This window comes from Emys orbicularis, chromosome 5 (assembly GCF_028017835.1).
Source record: "Emys orbicularis isolate rEmyOrb1 chromosome 5, rEmyOrb1.hap1, whole genome shotgun sequence".
Taxonomy (NCBI): domain Eukaryota; kingdom Metazoa; phylum Chordata; order Testudines; family Emydidae; genus Emys; species Emys orbicularis.
Genome location: NC_088687.1, coordinates 40,868,277 through 40,889,269, shown reverse-complemented (window position 1 = coordinate 40,889,269; position 20,993 = coordinate 40,868,277). Strand labels below are relative to the sequence as shown.

At 38.8% G+C, this 20,993-nt stretch overlaps 1 protein-coding gene across 3 annotated transcripts in view; it reads right to left on the bottom strand.

Moving 5' to 3' along the window:
* Window positions 1-20,993, bottom strand: part of LOC135879032 (bifunctional heparan sulfate N-deacetylase/N-sulfotransferase 3) — a 96,478-nt gene that overhangs the window by 53,294 nt on the left and 22,191 nt on the right. For all 3 annotated transcript variants that reach the window (XM_065404835.1, XM_065404836.1, XM_065404837.1), the window contains exons 2-3: window positions 9,521-9,608; window positions 5,240-5,394 (exon numbers count right to left, since the gene is read on the bottom strand). In XM_065404835.1, coding sequence (XP_065260907.1) covers window positions 5,240-5,394; window positions 9,521-9,608 — 243 coding nt within the window. The remainder of the gene's footprint in view (window positions 1-5,239; window positions 5,395-9,520; window positions 9,609-20,993) is intronic.

The window sequence follows — 20,993 nt, the reverse complement described above, 5'->3', positions numbered from 1 at the left end:
ATAATGCCAACTATAATAAACTTCAGAGCTAAGGGTGAAGCATTCAAGAAATATATGTTTGCTGATGATGTTTTAAAGAAAGTCACACCAGTGAACTGGTGGAAGTCACTTAAGCACTTGGATTCAGAGACTGCTAAAGTAACAATCTCACTTTTAACAGCAGTAGCTCCTTCTGCTGGTGTAGAAAGAATATTTTCTTCCTGTGGACTACTTCATTCCAAATTGAGAAATCGTTTGGGACCTGAAAAAGCAGGAAAGCTGGTTTTTCTTTTCCAGATTATGAACAAACAGGAAAATGAAGGTGAAGATGACTGAGTTAGCTGCAGAAGCCAATATTTTAAGTTTCTCATTTTGACCTGGCTGACATAGTAGATTTAATTTTTTTTTAAATATTTCATTTAACTATTCTAGTTAAAAACAATTTTAACAAAAACAAACCGGATTTCAAAAAACTTGAATGTTTTATTAAATTCAATAATTCATATGCTTGTTTTGTTAAAATATTATATGTTTGCTGTTGAAGAAAACAATCCAGAATACATAACGTTGTTGTTTTAGTTAAATAAAACAATTTAAATGTCTGTCTGGTGATGTTATCCTCCTAATACAGCATGGCAAGAAAATCCTCCAAATATTAATAATTAACCTGTTGAATTGGAGATAGTTCACCTCTCAATGACTTCATAAATATCTGCTTCAATTACCTCTGTTAGATGAAATAACCAATCATTCATTTTCTGATATAGCTGTACAACTAATCAGAAATTTTTTCAAAATAAATCACTTTAAAAATGTATAGTGTGTACCTTCTAAAAATGAAACCTACATCTATCTCTGAGTTGTGAAGAATATGTATTAAGGTTATAACAACCAACAAGAGTACACTTTTATGTAGAAATCCATGATTAAATCGAGTCTGCTTGACTAGTGATTTAAATCAAATCCACCCTGATTCAATTCTCAGTTTCTGAGCAAACTGCTTTCTATTCAGTGGGGGGAAAGCCCCACAACTGCATTTAATTGATGCATCTGTATAAAAACACAGAGTAAAATCTTTTCTTTTTTCGTGTCACATTTTTCTTCATTTTCTGAAAATTTCACAACAGGTTGGATTTAAAACAACCTAAGTGAATCTCAATATTTACAATCTGTAAACTACAACTGTCCTTCATATATCTCAATCTGTCTTCCAACCGACTTTGGAAACAAGAATTGGAAAAATGGATCAGACCAGTGGTCCATCTAGTCCAGTATTCTGTCTCTAATAGTGGCCATACCAGCTACTTCTGAGGAAGATGCAAGAAAATCTGCAGTAAGCACTTAAAGGATAACGGGGATATTCTTGTTAACTTTTATCACATCCTCTCTTATTCACTTCTGCTCTAAAGAAAAGTCTCTATTTTTTCAGTCTCTTTCCATGTGCTTCTAATAGTTCTTGTCTGTGAACTCCTCCTGTTTCTGCAATATTCTCTTTGAGATGGGGTGACCAGAGCTGAAAACAGTATTCCAGGCAGAGTCTACCAATGATTTATATGATGATATTTTTGCTTGAAACTATATTTCGTTAATTAACTTTTAGTGCAAAGAGTAACTAAAATGTGTCAAGAGTTACACCAGGGATAAATTTGACCCAAAATATGTATTAAAGAAAAAACAATTTTTCACCAACAATAAAACCATCCCTTTTTTGTTTGATGAAGAGCTGGACCAGCAAAATCCCATTTCCTTAGATAGCTGGTAGTTCTCTAAGTTATCACTTAGGGAAAAATATTTAAAATCTAAATACAATTGATAGAAATCCTATATGCAACAGAAGGAGTATTTGTACCTATGCAGGACAACGCAGTGGATCATATTCTATCCGGTGAAGTTAATGGAGTTTCATTAGAGATATATTTGGTCCATTATGTTTATTTAAAAATAATCACTAGAAAACCAACAAATACATTTACTTAACAGAAACTGCATTATCATAATATTAAAGTTCTAATACAAAACAATAAAGCTAAAGTAATCACAGTTGGGGGTAGTTTTGAACACTTGTGCACCTTCAAATACTTTCTTGATGGACTTTGGCCTAAGTGTTGCAAAACAGTTATATATCTGATTTACTTATTTTTATTGTTGTGTGTCAGTCCTTAACATACTTTTAATATCGTTTTTTTGGGTAAACATACCATATAAACCTTACTTATACAGCCTTGTTTTGTGAAAATTGGGTGATTTGTACATTCCAGTGGTTGTTTGGTTAGTTCTAATCTCGGCTATCAAATCCTTGTCATCTTTGACTGTTAGTGGTAGAGTTAGTCAGTGTCACCAGGACATTTGAAAGTCTACTTGTGGCTCATTTTGTGAAAGAATGGGATGTTCTCTGTTACAAATACAAGTTTAAGGAGCTACTTATTTGTCACTTTTGAGAACCTTTAATACAGCTTTCAAATACTACTGTGTGATGTAATACAGTCTTTTGTTCATAGGTAGCAGCAATGCTTAGTTGTAAAACCACATGACAATATGCATTTGAAATCCCAGATTCTACATATAATTATTGAATTAAATTCTAAAATACGCTACCTGGTTCTTCTGAAGTATTAATTGTTTTCTTTTTGTGAAATCATAAATTATAAATCCAGTTACACATTTTCAGATGTCAAGATGAACATTTTTAAAGGGAAAAAAAGAAGGTTTTATTGAAAAGTGTGGTCAAATGAAATGAAAGAAAAAAAACGGAAAACATATTTTTGTTCTCAGTCATGCAGCCTGTATGTGTGGGGATGTGCGCACGCATGAGTGTGTATAAATATACTTGTTAATTATGTCTCAAATGCAAAGCTATAAGATAAAATATGACTATTTCATACCTTTTGGAAGTATTTAGTTTAATATGACTTGCAACTTAGTTATCTCAAAAGAAATTAGAACAATGGTCTATCGCTGGAGTAATTCTTTATGTGTTTTAGTTACTCTTTGCATTAAAAATTAATAATAAATTAATGAGTTTTCCAACTAGTGTTGCCAACGCTCCCAGACTGGCTGGGAATTGATCTCCCAGTGGCTGAAATGAATCTGGGAGATTTTAATAGGCCACTAAAAGTCCAGTCAGTGGCATAGCGGAGCTAAGGCAGGCTCCCTACCTGCCCTGACTCCATGTGGTCCTGGAAGCAACTGGCACATCCCTCTGGATTCTAGGCGCAGGTACAGCCAGAGGGTCTCTGCGCACTGCCCCCGCCTTGAGTGCCGACTTCGCAGCTCACATTGTCCGGGAAGTGCAGCCAATAGGAGCTGCAGGCAGGGGCAATGCACAGAGCCCTCTGGCTGCCCCTGAGCCTAGGAGCCAGACATGCCTGCTGCTTCTGGGAGCCACCCGAGGTAAGCGCCGCCCAGCTGGAGCCCGCACCCCGAACTCCTTGCCCCACCCCCAAGGCCACTCCCACACTCCGCACCCCTCGGCCCCACTCCGAGCCCCCTCCTGAACCCAAACTCCCTCTGAGAGCCCACACCCCGAACCCTCTCCTGCACCCCAACCTCCTGCCCCAGCTCTGAACCCCCTCCCGCACCCAAACTTCCTCCCAGAGCCCACACCACACACCCGCTCCTGCACCAGGCTCAGCCCCCTCCCATACTCCAAACCCCTCGGCCCCACCTGCCAGCCCAAAGCCTGCACACCAACCCCCTGCCCCAGAAAGTGAGTAAGGGTGGGGGAGAGCGAGCGATGGAGGAAGGGGGGATGGAGTGTGTGGGGGCGGGGCATCAGAGAAGGGGCAGGGGACGGGGCAAGGGTGTTTGGGTTTGTGCGATTAGACTCTTGGCAACCCTTTTTCCAACCAAAATAATACATTTAAATGCTCAAATTTTCTTTTTGAAGGAGTAAAGATAAATAGTGTCCAAACTGATAATAGTATAATGGACCCAATTCTCCTCTCACATTACCAGGGCAATTCCACTGATTTCAAATGGAGTTACTCCTGGTTTACAATAGTATAAGCAAAAGGAGAATTAGGCTCAATAGTTCTTGAAACCCAAGGGGAGGTGTAGCCCTTTGCAACACCTATTCAACATGTGTACGGTCATTCCTGAGCCCTGTGCCTATTTTTAGGCCACAAAAAAACAGCCTCTCTGGGGCTGTTAGCCCTGTCAATAGCTAATCTCATCTGACTCTCCTTACATCCTCCAGCACTGGGAACCAAATTATGACTAGCTCATGTATGAATGTGTTAGGGGAGAAACACTCCCTATGCTTTCTCTCCCACCCCTCCTCCAGTGCTCCCACACAGGTTGGCTCGAGGTTAGCCAACAGTGAATTCTTAAATAGTGAAAATGAATATGATTTTAAACAATAAAATGTATTTTACACCAGAGTACTATAGTTCAAAATTATCAGCATTCACATCTGTAAACAAGTAGTATAGTATAATGTACACGTGTGAGACCTCTGGGGTTTTTTTGTTACATGAAACCGAATGGTAGAATCAAACCAAGTACATTTTTCTTTCCCTAATTCTTTTATACCTGTATGTCTCATTTTATTTTTCTTTCAGGTTCTTATTGAAATATTTTTTTTCAGTACCTTTCTGTAAATATATAATTACTTAGCAAAGTCAATGCTTTTCAGAACAGCTATTTTTATACATAAACTGATCAAATGGGTAATTGTAATATACATTAATAAACTTGAGAGATTTTACTAGATTTCAAAGCAGAGAAAAAGCTTTGAAAGTTCTGAAGGACAGACCCGGACTATATTTCATTATGCAAACATTGCAGTTCAGTATTAGAGTTAGCTGAAAATTTTCCACCAGAACATTTTTTCATTGGAAAGTGCCACTTCACCAAATTTGAAACTTTCTGAGGGAATGTGCTGATGTTGACAAAATTCTATTTAGAAAACTGAATCAAAATGAAGCATTTCAACCTTAATAGATTGTTTTGATTTTTCATGTCAAAAGAACTTTTTGTTTCAAAATTTATTTTATTTTATATTATAGTATAAATTATAATGTAAAATAAAAAAGTCAAAATAGGAAAAAAAAGTTTGCAATTTTATCAAAATTGAAGTTTTCAGTTGACCCAAAACGAATTTTTTTTTAAAATTTTCATTTCATGGGAAATTTCAGGGTTTTTTGATTGAAAAATTCTGATTCAGAATAAAAATAAAATTTGCAATTGCAGCATTTCCTGAAAAAACAATTCTGATTCTCATACAGCTCTATTAAGTATACCATGCAAAGATGTTACTTACTAAGGCAAATTTTTTGTTGAGAATCATCTGCTCTACCAGCGATGATTCATTATGGAAGAGATGAGGCTGCATGTGACTCCACATATGGGGAAACCACCAGAACTCATCCACAGACCCCAACAACAGGTCATCACCTTCATCCTCCTCTTCAGTTCCTGCAAAAATATTCCCCAAAAACAAACTCTCCAGGTTTGTTACGTTGTTAAAATCATTAGGAAAAACAAGAGGAACATTAGCAATGTAATGTTAGACACCAAAAATATTTCATAGAAATTTGATATTACAGTGATGTTAAATAAGGATTTTAAAAGCTTTTGAATACACAACCCCTTCTCTTCCCATATAATATAGTGGGAAAGCACACCTTCCTCTCTATGAGATTGAGCAACCCTCAAAATGCATGATACAACACTGTTGTCTCATTTATGTACTGCACAAGTAACATTAGAAGCGAATACAAAAAGCAGCTAAAAACAGACCTATAAAAAGATCGAGTATTGAAGAGGATAAATGACAGTGTTAACAAGTCTTATTCAGTGTAATTTATTCAGACAAAACTCCCATTGCAATCAATCCTGCCTTCCCTTTTTCATTACATATGCTTTTCTGAAGTATTCTCCTACCAGCCTCTTCAAATTATCCTATGCCACTCTATTCCTTTTTCTTCCCTTCTAATTTTTACCTTGTTCATGATCTCATGACATGTCAATTTCCTGCTTATCCAGTTGTATATTGCTTCTTTCCATAAAACATACACATTTAAAAATCCTGTTTTAGCTTCAGTAAGCATCATGTTGCCATTATCATTTCACATCAAATGTAATTACTCATTTTATTTACTTATTCTTTTACTTCACTAATCTGATTTCTCTTCCAAACAAACCAAACCAAACCAAACATTCAGCTACTCTGCTTTCTGCACCAATCACATTGTACTATCTATCTCTAACTCCCCTTCATATTTTCCTCTTTCTTCCAGTGAACCTTTTCTTCCAGTGAACCTTTGCTTTTTCCATGATTTTATCTCTATCTCCGGCTGGGGAAATTGAGTTAGAGACTCATGTTAGAAAGGAAAAATGGGGGCAGTCAGATGTAATGATGCAGCAACCTGTCTGGGATCTTTAAGCTGGCTTTCTGATTTTAACAATATGGTCATTTCAGGGATGCTCCAATGTTGAGCCAGTTCCATAGTAATTATTTACTATTTTACAATATGGCTCAGCTTGTACCATACACCTGCATGTGGATCTGTGCTATCCCTGAAGTTCTGGGAGGGATTGTGCAGCCTCAGGAAGGGAAAGTATCTGCTCCCCTCTGTGGCATGGAGCGAGCGGGTGGGGGCCATATCTTCTCAGACTCCCTCTCCTGCCTCCCTCCCCTTGGGGTGGCTAGGACCTCAGGGAATGCTAGAAGGGACCAATGCATTCAAGAAAGAATGAAGACAAGTGTTCTCATCCCACCCCTCTCCCATGTAATCACCACAAGAGAGTCAGACACAATCTAACCCTGTATGTTCTACTTTAGCTTTGAATCAATCATTTTGCATTTCTCAGTCTCATTCCTACATATCACCTCACTTCCTTGATTTCATATTAATGTCCTTCAACTCTGACATTATCTTGTGTTGTCTTTTGTCTCTCTCTGTCCCTGATGTGGTCCTATTTTGCATGCATGATTGTTTCTTTGTTCTGGCAGCATATAACATCTGCTTCCCTGTGTAACACATTGCCTTTCTGCCTACTTAATGCCTTATCCCTTCTTTCTTTCTATTTCTACAGCTGTTCTATTATGCTTGCATAAAAGTTTTGTTTGTTTGTTTGTCTGTTTTGATTGTTTACCTATCTGATGATTCAAACTTCTGTATTGGTTACTTATATGAAGGGCTAAAATCTCTGGTCTTTAATCAAACAAAGCTCTCATTGAAGTCAGTGGGGAATTTTGCTTAATTAAGGACCTCAGATTTGGTCATAAGATATTAGTGCTTTTTCCACACAGAACTACATGTGCCATGATGACAAATAAACAGAAGATACTGTAAGTTATAATACAGTATCACCTGGCATTCAAGATGGAAGAGGCCATATTATCCATCTTCCTCCCTCATAGCAGGTTTGTGCCAGACAGTATATTCTAAGAGTTTTGTCCAATCAAGTTTTAAATATTTCAGGAGGCTTCCAGCACTTTCCTGGAATATTACACAGTCAAACCTGGCAAATTTGAGAGTTCCACCAAAAGCAAAGAGTTCCAGTCATTAACATTTACATTTTTCTTTATTTCTTATATAAAAGAAGGATTAAAAACAAACAGATTTTCAGAGATGAGTCCCTAAAGTTAGGCATGTAAGCCCTTATTTAGGCACTTAAATAAGTGGCATGATTTTCACAAGTGCTGAACACCCAGCAACTGCTGCTGACTCTCTTTGCTGAGTGCTCAACAGTTTTGAAAATCAGGCCACTTGTTTGGGTGTTTAAATATGGGTTTAGGTGACTAAATATAGAAACTAATTTTCAATAATCTTAGCCATAGAAATTATTCTCAAATTTACTTGATCAGAGCAAGGTTTCAGAAAGGAACCATCCAAACAGCAGTAATTTAATAACATGAACATTATAAGAGATTACATTTTTCTTTGTTTTTCCCCGTATGTCTTTTTGAAAGACAAACACACTGGAATTTTGTTAATTGTGTTACACACACGACAAAAGCAGTAAAATATATCCTAAGAAACAGAAAAGATTAACGGTTGAAACCTGAAGCTTTACACGTTATCTCACACTGAGTCTACTCCAAGACCAATATTTTACTTTAGTGGTCAAGAAAACAGTTACAATTTACTTTCTTAATAATGATGTAAATCCTCCTGGGAAACTTTTCTGAAATGGGATATGTGTTCTGTGTTGGCCATTTTGGATTTTGAAAATTGAGTGATGGCGAATATACACCAATTTACTACCTGTTTTACAAACAGTTTGCCTTTTACAGGCTATAGGGCATATCAGCTGATCACAGGAAGAAATTCGAGTCTGCTAGAATCTAGAAATAATTATAAAATATGAATACGGTGAATAAAGTGGCTGCTATTAAAAGTCAGAGATTACCACAGTTTTTCCTTATATCTAGAATAGGAAATATATGTGACAACTCTGTGTTAATAGCTCTCAAATGTTTACTTTGTAAATGTTTACTTTTTAATGGCTTCTTCTCTACGCTGCCTTTGATAACAAGCTCTGATTGTGGAAAGATGTCAAAGGGACTGTGTGGGAATAGGGGTCTGCTCTTGCAAATCCCTTTACAGGACTGGGACCTTAGGACTTGATCAGGAGAGGTACGGAACTCCTTGGAGTCAGCCGGCATTGAAGACACTTGACTTCTCATTCAAGGTGCTCAGTACTTCTCATGTGGCCCTTATTCTGAAGTAGCTACCAACATGAGCATTCACAGATCCATAGCTTCTAAGGCCAGAAGGGTCGACTCTGATCATCAAGTATGACCTCCTGCACAACACATACCTTAGAACTTCTCCCAAAATAATTCCTGTTTGAACCACATCATGTTTTATTGAAAAACTTCCAAACTCGTTTTAAAATTTGCAGTGATGGATAAATCCCACAACAATAGTTCAGAGAGCCCTTACTTTGTCAAACCAGTTTAAATGTAAAGCAATGTTTTGAAGATATTCTTTACTTGGTTGTGAATGGAAATTACCATTTTTAATAGAAGATATGAGTATTTAGGTATAATTTTTTGGATGTATGCACTAGATCTGACCTATATGCATTCCTGAATTTCCTACATGTAAATTGAAGTTAAGGGTCTGTTCAGCTTTCACTCATAATACATGCTTAAGAGGTTTTAAAAAGTATCACTATATGTCTAATCTACAAAGACACTGTGTAAATATATGCAGAATAATTTATATAGGTGGATCTAGTTGGTTTAATACAATATAGGAAAACTGGAAAAAAGTATTTATATACCTCAGACACTATTCTCATGGAGAATACTGCTTCAACACAAGGGTTGGTCAATGTAAACCATCCTTCAGGAATACAGTTTGACCCAGTAAGTCACACAATTATGTTATATGCTCTGAGGCAACCTGTTCTATTTGTTATATTCTTGTGAAGGAAGCTTTCCTCTCTATTCAGGACCTGAGCGCAGTTCCCTATCATCCCATTTCATTTAATACCAAAGCTGTATAATCAATGTCATTTCTACTTCCCCTACACTACAAAGATACTTCCAATCAAAATGAAAGTGATTTTAGATTTTCATTCTTACCTGTGTGGTAAAATTTCCCTGAAAATCCCAGGTTGAAAGTAAAATTTGTAATCTGAGCTCTCAAAAGATTCTGCGTATCAAGCAGGGCCTGAAATAAATATACATAAAAAAATTCATCAGGCACATGATCTTTCTTCACACACCCTGCCCCCCGTATAAAGACCATGAGAAAAATATATTTCTTTACCTCTTAAAAACCAAAGACCAAATTTAACTCTGAAGTGCACTGCATGCATCTTCATGGAGATCAGTGGTGTGTAATTTATAACCAAAATCCTCCTCCTAATAATAATACCTATCTCTGACACAGTGCTTTTCATCTGTAGCTCTCAAAACACTTTACAAAAGAAGTCATTATCATTAATTCCATTTTAGAGATGGGGAAACTGAGGCACAGGGAGGGGAAGAGATTTGTTGATGTTCGTTCAGCAGGCCAGTGCCAGAACCCAGAACTGAACCCAGGGCACTGGACTGGGACTCAGGAGACCTATTCCCAAGGAAACATTGACTCCCTTAAGTGTTGATTAGAGTACATACACAGAACATTTTATTGTAGCTTAGAAATTGTTGGCAAAAAAAGTCTAAGAAGAGAAAAAGTGAGATGAACATTGAAGCCTATTCTGCATCAAATAACTGGAATCTAGTCCACAATGTCTGATTCACTTATTCCTCAGACAGTTAGCATACTGGCTGTCACCATAAATGTACTTGCACAAAATTAGTACAAACAAAAAGCTATCATGCTGAAAGAAATGGGTTCTTATTATTCCATCAGAGACATCTTCACTCTTCAAATTTCTAGACTAACTTCATGTGTTGTGATTCCAAGAGTTACAAATTATTTCAGGAGACGTCTCCCAAGCAGTGATACTCTAAAAGGGAAACAATGGTATAGTAACTCCTTGTTATATTCAGTTTTAATAAGAAAAGTATGTTAAGGTGCATATATTTTAAATCACACAAGAGAATAATTAAAATTATTGGGAGAGATTTTCAAGGGGACAGAGGGAGTCAGGCACCCAACTTTCCTTGAAATTCAATACCCTGGCTGCCATTTTTTCCCTTGAAAATCTCCCCCAATAATTTTAATTACCATTCTCCTTTGTAATTTTAAATATACATGCCTTTCTTAATATCCTTTTCTAGTTATTAATTTCTTAAGAAGTGCAAATAATAAAGTTATTTAAAAGTAGAATACTCAAGACATCAGAATGTGAGCATCGAAGCATTTGGTAAGGATCTCCTTGTTTATAAAGTAAAGAGAAGTGAGCATTGTTTATAAATACACGCATAAAATATAGCAGAAGAAAATAATATTAAAAAACCCCACAACAACAACAACGGAAACCCAGAGCCATAAAAAGCCCTCTATCTTCAGTGCAACTGTGCTTGCTTAAACAAGGGATGAATTTGACCAAAAGAACATTTTTTCAAAAGTTTTGATGATCAGTGAATAGAGTCAGGCATATCCTGAATTTGCTCCTCAGTTGTTGAGACTAATGCTTATGTTACTAATTGCTAATTATGAGACTAATTGCTTATGTTACATAGCTAAGGGCACAGATTTTGCTACAAGACAGACACAAAACTGAAACCATTGAGAAACATCACTTTTTTGTTCCACGCTGTCCAGCTTGACCTGGAGCTGAAAGGGTATCATATTGTTTTCCCCCTGCCGGGCATCCCCTTCTTTGTCACAGTAGAATCATAGAATCATAGAATATCAGAGTTGGAAGGGACCTCAGGAGGTCATCTAGTCCAACCCCCTGCTCAAAGCAGGACCAATTCCCAACTAAATCATCCCAGCCAGGGCTTTGTCAAGCCGGGCCTTAAAAACCTCCAAGGAAGGAGACTCCACCACCTCCCTAGGTAACGCATTCCAGTGCTTCACCACCCTCCTAGTGAAATAGTGTTTCCTAATATCCAACCTAGACCTCCCCCACTGCAACTTGAGACCATTGCTCCTTGTTCTGTCATCTGCCACCATTGAGAACAGCCGAGTTCCATCCTCTTTGGAACACCCCTTCAGGTAGTTGAAGGCTGCTATCAAATCCCCCCTCATTCTTCTCTTCTGGAGACTAAACAATCCCAGTTCCCTCAGCCTCTCCTCATAAGTCATGCGCTCCAGACCCCTAATCATTTTTGTTGCCCTCCGCTGGACTCTTTCCAATTTTTCCACATCCTTCTTGTAGTGTGGGGCCCAAAACTGGACACAGTACTCCAGATGAGGCCTCACCAATGTCGAATAAAGGGGAACGATCACGTCCCTCGATCTGCTGGCAATGCCCCTACTTATACAGCCCAAAATGCCGTTAGCCTTCTTGGCAACAAGAGCACACTGTTGACTCATATCCAGCTTCTCGTCCACTGTGACCCCTAGGTCCTTTTCTGCAGAACTGCTACCTAGCCATTCGGTCCCTAGTCTTTAGCTGTGCATGGGATTCTTCCGTCCTAAGTGCAAGACTCTGCACTTGTCCTTGTTGAACCTCATCAGGTTTCTTTTGGCCCAATCCTCTAATTTGTCTAGGTCCCTCTGTATCCGATCCCTACCCTCTAGTGTATCTACCACGCCTCCTAGTTTAGTGTCATCGGCAAACTTGCTGAGAGTGCAGTCCACACCATCCTCCAGATCATTAATAAAGATATTAAACAAAACCGGCCCCAGGACCGACCCTTGGGGCACTCCGCTTGAAACTGGCTGCCAACTAGACATGGAGCCATTGATCACTACCCGTTGAGCCCGACGATCTAGCCAGCTTTCTATCCACCTTACAGTCCATTCATCCAGCCCATACTTCTTTAACTTGGCAGCAAGAATACTGTGGGAGACCGTATCAAAAGCTTTGCTAAAGTCAAGGAATAACACATCCACTGCTTTCCCCTCATCCACAGAGCCAGTTATCTCATCATAGAAGGCAATTAGGTTAGTCAGGCACAACTTCCCCTTGGTGAATCCATGCTGACTGTTCCTGATCACTTTCCTCTCCTCTAAGTGTTTCATAATGGATTCCTTGAGGACCTGCTCCATGATTTTTCTAGGGACTGAGGTGAGGCTGACTGGCCCGTAGTTCCCCGGATCCTCCTTCTTCCCTTTTTTAAAGATGGGCACTACATTAGCCTTTTTCCAGTCATCCGGGACCTCCCCCGATCGCCATGAGTTTTCAAAAATAATGGCTAATGGCTCTGCAATCTCATCCGCCAACTCCTTTAGCACCCTCGGATGCAGCGCATCCGGCCCCATGGACTTGTGCACGTCCAGTTTTTCTAAATAGTCCCGAACCACTTCTTTCTCCACAGAGGGCTGGTCACCTTCTCCCCATATTGTGCTGCCCAGTGCAGCAGTCTGGGAGCTGACCTTGTTTGTGAAGACAGAGGCAAAAAAATCATTGAGTACATTAGCTTTTTCCACATCCTCGGTCACTAGGTTGCCTCCCTCATTCAGTAAGGGGCCCACACTTTCCTTGACTTTCTTCTTGTTGCTAACATACCTGAAGAAACCCTTCTTGTTACTCTTAACATCTCTTGCTAGCTGCAACTCCAAGTGTGATTTGGCCTTCCTGATTTCACTCCTGCATGCCTGAGCAATATTTTTATACTCCTCCCTGGTCATTTGTCCAATCTTCCACTTCTTGTAAGCTTCTTCTTTGCGTTTAAGATCAACAAGGATTTCACTGTTTAGCCAAGCTGGTCGCCTGCCATATTTACTATTCTTTCTACACATCGGGATGGTTTGTTCCTGCAACCGCAATAAGGATTCTTTAAAATACAGCCAGCTCTCCTGGACCCCTTTGCCCTTCATGTTATTCTCCCAGGGGATCCTGCCCATCTGTTCCCTGAGGGAGTCAAAGTCTGCTTTTCTGAAGTCCAGGGTCCGTATTCTGCTGCTCTCCTTTCTTCCTTGTGTCAGGATCCTGAACTCGACCATCTCATGGTCACTGCCTCCCAGGTTCCCATCCACTTTTGCTTCCCCTACTAATTCTTCCCTGTTTGTGAGCAGCAGGTCAAGAAAAGCTCTGCCCCTAGTTGGTTCCTCCAGCACTTGCACCAGGAAATTGTCCCCTACACTTTCCAAAAACTTCCTGGATTGTCTGTGCACCGCTGTATTGCTCTCCCAGCAGATATCAGGGTGATTAAAGTCTCCCATGAGAACCAGGGCCTGCGATCTAGCAACTTCTGCTAGTTGCCAGAAGAAAGCCTCGTCCACCTCATCCCCCTGGTCTGGTGGTCTATAGCAGACTCCGACCACGACATCACCCTTGTTGCTCACACTTCTCAACTTTATCCAGAGACACTCAGGTTTTTCTGCAGTTTCATACCGGAGCTCTGAGCAGTCATACTCCTCTCCTACATACAACGCAACTCCCCCACCTTTTCTGCCCTGCCTGTCCTTCCTGAACAGTTTATATCCATCCATGATAGTACTCCAGTCATGTGAGTTATCCCACCAAGTCTCTGTTATTCCAATCGCATCATAGTTCCCTGACTGTGCCAGGACTTCCAGTTCTCCCTGCTTGTTTCCCAGGCTTCTTGCATTTGTGTATAGGCACTTAAGATAACTCACTGATCATCCCTCTTTCTCAGTATGAGACAGGAGTCCTCCCCTCTTGCGCTCTCCTGCTTGTGCTTCCTCCCAGGATCCCATTTCCCCACTTACCTCAACTAAGAACTAGCAACACTGCCATCAAAGAGCTGTTGGAAGCTTTTAATAAACAAAATGGGTAAGGTAAAGATTACTCTTTCTTCACTGGAAGGGAAAGCTGGAACAGTGTCCTCTGAATAAAGGACTAAAAAAAGAGAATGAGAGGAGTGGAACAAAAATTAAACGTAGTTGAGAGCATGTTGAGAGTTTTCAGGCAGAACACAAAAACAATCTCTTCAGAGCCTGTGCAGCATGAACTCTAGTGCAGGCTGAAAAGAGGTTAAAGATCACCAATGACCAATAAAGGCAAAGGATATTAAAGTGTGGGGATTCCTACTCTGGTTGAAAGTAGAGACTCCATAGGGTTTGTTATTAAAATCATCTCTGAGCTGGTGAGATTTGACCCAATGAAGGAACTGATCTTTGCAAACAGATGTTACTGGATACGCAGATGGAAAGACACAGGGGGCAAGCAAACTGGCAGTACCCTTATTATGATAATAATGGATACCTTTGAAAGAGATAGGTTGCTGAGTTCAGCCCGACAGAAAAAATTTACATATATAGCCATAAGCTCCTATTATTTCTGGATTACATCCAGCTGCCCAGGCCAGAAGAAAAGGTCTTGCATAAACTTTAAAAGCCTTCCAGAAAATGTGATATTGAGGTGCTTGAATACCAATGGAATAGGCACATCAGAAATAAGAGAGATAGAGATGATAGGATAACTGCATTCTTTTTGCAGCATAAAGGAAAGAAAAATTAGGGCAAAACTCACATTTAGTGAGATAAGGATTCTGCCCCAGAAAGCTGGGTTAAAGTGAAGCCTGAATTCCAAATGAACAGCTCAGAATGTTAATGTAACTTTTATAATTCTTACTAAAGATGACTTCAATTTCAAATGTTCTTTCCTGAGTCCACCTACAACATAAACATTTTCTGTGGACAATAGTCTCTGGCCAGGTTACATTCAACTTCTTTAGGTTACGTTCATTGCTATGGGTCTGTTTCTGAATTGTAAGATTATGATATTGTAGCTCAAGGCTTTAGCTTGCATCCTACTGAGCAATTGTCTAGCTACCTTCCTATCATTTACAACATAGTGTCTAAATGACGGAAGAACAGAAGGAAAAAATGAAAAAAGAAATTGTGGAAATGCTGGAGAAATATAGCTTTGTAGAAATTCCACATTGCACATTTCTAACATTACAGTTGTTACATCACTGATGTGACCATTTAAATTATTTGAAAATGGGGAGAGTGGGAGAGATACACACTCTATGTCATCTCTGTGATAGAATCAGTTTTAGTTATCACCTTCATGCATCAATGACGGCAACAGTCCTTTTAGCTGAATTTCATGTAGGCCAGAAATCATGACAAGATGTGCTTTGCTGTTGAACCTACATGATTGTTTCCTGTCATAAATAACATGTACTAATCTCCAAAAGTAATCTGGAGTTTGTTTTTTAGAGAGTAAACTTTGAAAGATTTTTTGTAGTCACATAGAATCATAGAAATGGAGAGCTGGAAAGGACCTGAAGTGGTCATCTGATTCAGCCCCCGAAGCTGCGGCAGAACCAAGTATACCTAGCCCATCCCTGACAGGTGTTTGTCTAACTTATTCTTAAAAACCTCCAGCGATGGGGATTCCACAACCACCCTTGGAAGCCTATTTCAGAACTTAATTACTCTAATAATTAAAAAGTTTTCCCTAATATTTATCCGAAATCCCTCTTGCTGCTGCTAACTTCTTGTCCCAATTGCAGAGGACATGATGAACAATTGATCATGGTCCTATTAGTAACAGTCCTATTTATAGATTTAAAGACTGTTGTTAGGAGTGTCCACCCTCTCAAATCTATCTCCCATGTGTAACATATGACACTCCTGTTAATACACCTCAGTATGATATTAACCTATTCAGTTTTTGATCCACTCTAAACCCCAGATCCTTTTCAGCAGTGTTTCTACCTAGCCAGTTAATCCTTATTTTGTAGTTGTCCATTTGATTTTTCTTTCCCAAGTATTGTACTTTGCCACTTGTCTTTATTGAATTTCATCTTGTTGATTTCAGACCAATTCTCCAATTTGTGAAGGTCATTTTAAATTCTAATCCCTACAAAGTGCTAGCAACTCCTCCCAGCCTGGGATCGGCCACAAATTTTATAAGCATACTCTCCACTCCATTATCCAAGTCATTAATGAAAATAATTGATTTTTATTAGAATCAATAGGAGTCATGCTGCTAAAATCTTGCATAGCTCTTTGAAGATTTACCAGCTAATGCCCACAGTACCTCTGCCTATCTGCACTCTACTTGTGCTATCTCCAAAACAGGTGAGTGCAGCTCTACTGTGAACTATGTTCTAGACAGACAAGCTGATCTAACATTTAGTTGTCATGCCTATGATTATTTTCTGGGTGACTTGACATTTTACTCATCGTTAAGGTTCTAAAAACAAAATGCTAAACTTTTGAAAAATATATAGCCGCAGATGGCAGGGACTATTACTGTGTGTGTCTGAGAAAGAGAGAGAAAGAGAGAGAGAGAGAACGTGAGGGGGGGAGGGAGGACAGTAGAGTCTGAAGTTTAATTTCTAAATGCTGTTTCATGTACTCAAGGTAATCTGGTTGGGGTTTTGTATATTATGATTGCTTTTATGAGCAATCTCTGGCTATCTGCATTAGCTGAGTTACACAAATACAATATTCAGTACTAGTGTATTTTATAACCTGTTCATTAAAGTCTCTATATATTTACAAATAATAATTATTTTGTCTATTGCTATCATTGCATTTGTTATGCATTATCAGAAACAGTTGGCTGTCCTACTATTATGCACATGGTTAAAATATAAATAATTTTATTTCTTTGCCACTTCTTCTAGCTAGGACCTTAGGCTGTGGACATTGCTTCCACCTGAGCTCAAGAATCTTTTAGCATTCATCCTATAACGCAAGACTCTCTTCCTTGAAGAGAGAGAGAGAAAGGAAGACTGCTTAACAGCTGACCATATCTCCATCAGCCACCATCCCAAAATAATCCTTGAGAAGCCAACATAACCTACGAGAGGGATGAAAATGGTCCTGGTTATAATACACTGCTTCTTTTAATTCTTATACACCTCTACCCCAATAGAACGCTGTCCTCAGGAGCCAAAAAAATCTTATCGCGTTATAGATGAAACCGCGTTATATCAAACTTGCTTTTATCCGCCGGAGTGCGCAGCCCCGCCCCCCCGGAGCACTGCTTTACCGCGTTATATCCTAATTTGTGTTATATCGGATCGCGTTATATCGGGGTAGAGGTGTATCTGGCATATAGGTACTATAGTGACAAATATAAAAAATCCATAGATACACGAGATAAATATATAGGGACAGATTCTCAGCTGGTAAAAATCAGTTTAACTCCACTGAAGTCATTGGAGCTACTCCATTTTCATTTATGAGTTTATATCACAGGAAATGTAGGCCTTTAAGCCCATAACTAACATTTTATGGGGTCTACAACTATATTTTGGTCATTGTCATCTCCTGTCTGATAAACTGCCATGACCATTTACAAGCTGACTCCTAAAATAATAGCCTAAGTAATTTTCAAGAAAACTAAGCTCCCAAGAGCAGTGGTTCCCAAAATATGGTCCAAGGAGCACTTACTGATGGTCTATGTTCAAGCTGGCTGGTCACATGGCACTGGCTCCTCCTCCATGTTCAAGCTGCTGAATAGCATTTTAAAAAGATAAATACTTTGAACCCACCTTCAGAGGGGATTTAGCTAAACCAAGCTAAGGTCATTTTATTTCTGAATGAGAGCACCCACCTAGGGATTTAATACACTTTAATTACCTTTAGTTAATTCGTTTTAACTTTCCTGGGTGACATATTAACAAGTCCTAAGAAAACTATTTACAGAGATGCTGCAACTGCAGCTAGCATTCTAGTCATGTGCACACAGACTGCTGTCCTAGTGCCTCCTCGAAATTCTTCGCTCCTGCAACCCATGTTCCTCTCTTCAAGTTCCATGAACGTTGCTACACTACCTGCTCACAAAAGCTAAAGAGATAAGAACAGGAGGGAGGAGCTGAACAACATTATATACGTAAATTGTTATATTACCTCTGAGCATGCACTTGTTAGCTGCAGCAAATTTGGCAAATCACATTTTTGATGGAGCCTTGACAGTACCCCTTTAATGGTTTAACATTCTGTTATCTGTACCTTTTCATATATGCTTTATGATGTACTTTAATATACTTTCATAGATTTTGCTTATGACCAGAGTTGTTTCCCTTGTGATAAATTATGTATTTGTGGAACTGCATTAAAATTCAATGTATATTCTTTCTGGATTTCCAAGATTATATTTTTGACTCCCATTACCATAAGCACATAGTGTATACAATAAAAGGAATAATTGCTTTGGGTATACTGGATACATTTTAAAAAACATTTTGAATATTCTTCAGACAAAAGGAGGAGAATACCGTTCCTTAAGATATAATAGCGTCAGGAAACAATTAGTTCCAAATCCTGCTTTCAAATAAAAGCAAACATGGGTGTTGATAAGTCTGCAAAGTCACTTTTCATATATAATAGTTTTAAAGTACTGTATGCTAGCAGAATGCTTAATTACAATTGGCCAGGTAATGTAGCGGCTAAATTTAAAACAGAAATGCCACATACAAGCTCCTGGGGGAAAGGAACTGAGTATCTAGAGCCAGCCATTCAAGAACTGCTGCTATTCTCAGCCAGTGATATTCTTTTTGGAACTGTAACAAGTGTGCTTTTTAAATCTCTTAATGGCCATACTCAGGGACCCAATCCTGAAGTTGCAACATATACAAAACTCCGATTGATTGGGGTTTTGGTATAACCTGGGCCCATTGATCAGGTCCGTGACTCTGAGGACTTCAAAGCATTTCCTAAGCATCAAGAGCCTGATCCAGGGCCCACTGAAGTCAGTGAGAGTCTTTTCATTCATTTCAATAAGGGATCACGTTCTAATTAGGCATCACAACACCCCTGTAGAATGAGACACAGAGAGGTTAATGCTATAATCTTCATTAAGGTCTGATCTTGTGTGCCTCAGTTTTTCAGTGTCCAACTTGAGAAAAGGCTTGCAAATTTTGAGAAGAAGAATTCACTAAATTTCAGTGTTACATTTTTTAAGATGCTAGTAGTAAAAAAGTTTAAATGATATACAATGATATAAAAATATGATCTGAAGACTGGAAGTGCTCCTCTAATTTTTCAGCAAAATACACTGACATCCTTAGTGATATCTTCAAAATACATTGGCATCCTCATTTATATCAAATGCAGTAAATGATTTTGATGATGAAGTGATTGCACACTGTTGGGATATTGTGCGCTTTCATCTCAGTGAATCATCTGCACAAACAAAAACCATAAGAAATATTTCTGACAACCTCTTGCACCACTTCTTTCTTCTTGGGGGCTTAAGGGGAAAGCTAGAGGGAGTAAGCTAATTATGGAAAGGTAGGTAGAAGGTTTTAAGTACCTGGCACCAATTATATTTAATAAACTAATGCAATTAGCAGTGCTGTTTTCAGGATTCTATGTGGAATTCTTCATTATTAGTTCTTGATTAAACTGTGGTTTGATAGAAGGGATGAGTATTACTAGCCCATCTTAAATGTTTTCATCATTCTGCTGTTAATAGAAAGAAAACCCCTCAATTTCTTTTAATCAAAGGTCAAAAACTCGGGCCAATTAAAATAGCAGAACTAATAAACACCCTGCTGGAGCATATCATATTTTTTCCCTGGAGTTTGATCATGCAGGATTTTAAGTTCAATAGAGGGTACACTGATTCGATCTTATTTTTTTCTAAACCTTCAACTGCTTATAAAATAGCAGGGAGGCATAGGTGAATTCCCGAAGCAGAATAAAACTAAATAAAACCAAGTAACTTCTCATCTTTAACTTGCATTTAAAAAGCTATTGTACATCCATTAATTTTAGTTCTTGCGAAAGGTGATGAACTGAGAGCTCAAAACTGAAAATGTATTAGCCATGGAACAAGAACATCTCAGGCACGTTCCCCTAGCCTCTGAGCTGCCTCAGTCATGAGCCGTGTCTTGCAGTGAGATAGTAGTTCAGATTCTATACGAGTTCACTCCTTGGCCACTTTGTTGTGACTGCTTGATCTTGCCTGTGTTGATTATATCCTATATAAGCAGGGCCTGCTCCAGCGTTTTTGCCACCCCAAGCGGCAAAAAAAAAAAAAAAAAAAAAAAAAAAGCCCCTTTCCGTTGGCTGCCCCAAGCACTTGCTTGGTGCGCTGGTGCCTGGAGCCAGCCCTGTATATAAGCAACAGATAAACTATAAGGGTGTTTTCTAGGGCATGCTGAACAGACCACAATGTTCATTAGGAACCAGATTGAAACAAATAATTCAGTCTTCATGGGTCATTGAGCAACCAATTATAACAAGTTTTGGTCCTTACTAATTCAGACTCAAAGAGAAACGGAGGTGTGAAGGAGCTATGCCCCACTGCTTCCCTCATGAGACATCTGATGTTCTAACGGTCTCTCATATATTGTTCACCAAGGTACATACTAATTGCAAAAATAAAAAATTAAAGTCAGTGCTAATTATCCACTGTAACATACGCGCTGTATTGCCACCCAGTTCAGAAACACCACAGAAATGCTACCAAAGTTCCTAATATTACTCAGTCTCTAACAGAATGTTTACTTTCTATTTAATGCATCTCGAAATACAACCTCCAGTTTTACCTTGCACCAGAGCCAGCTGCAGAGGAATTATTCAAAATTTTCAGGATTTGGGGACAAATGCTACATT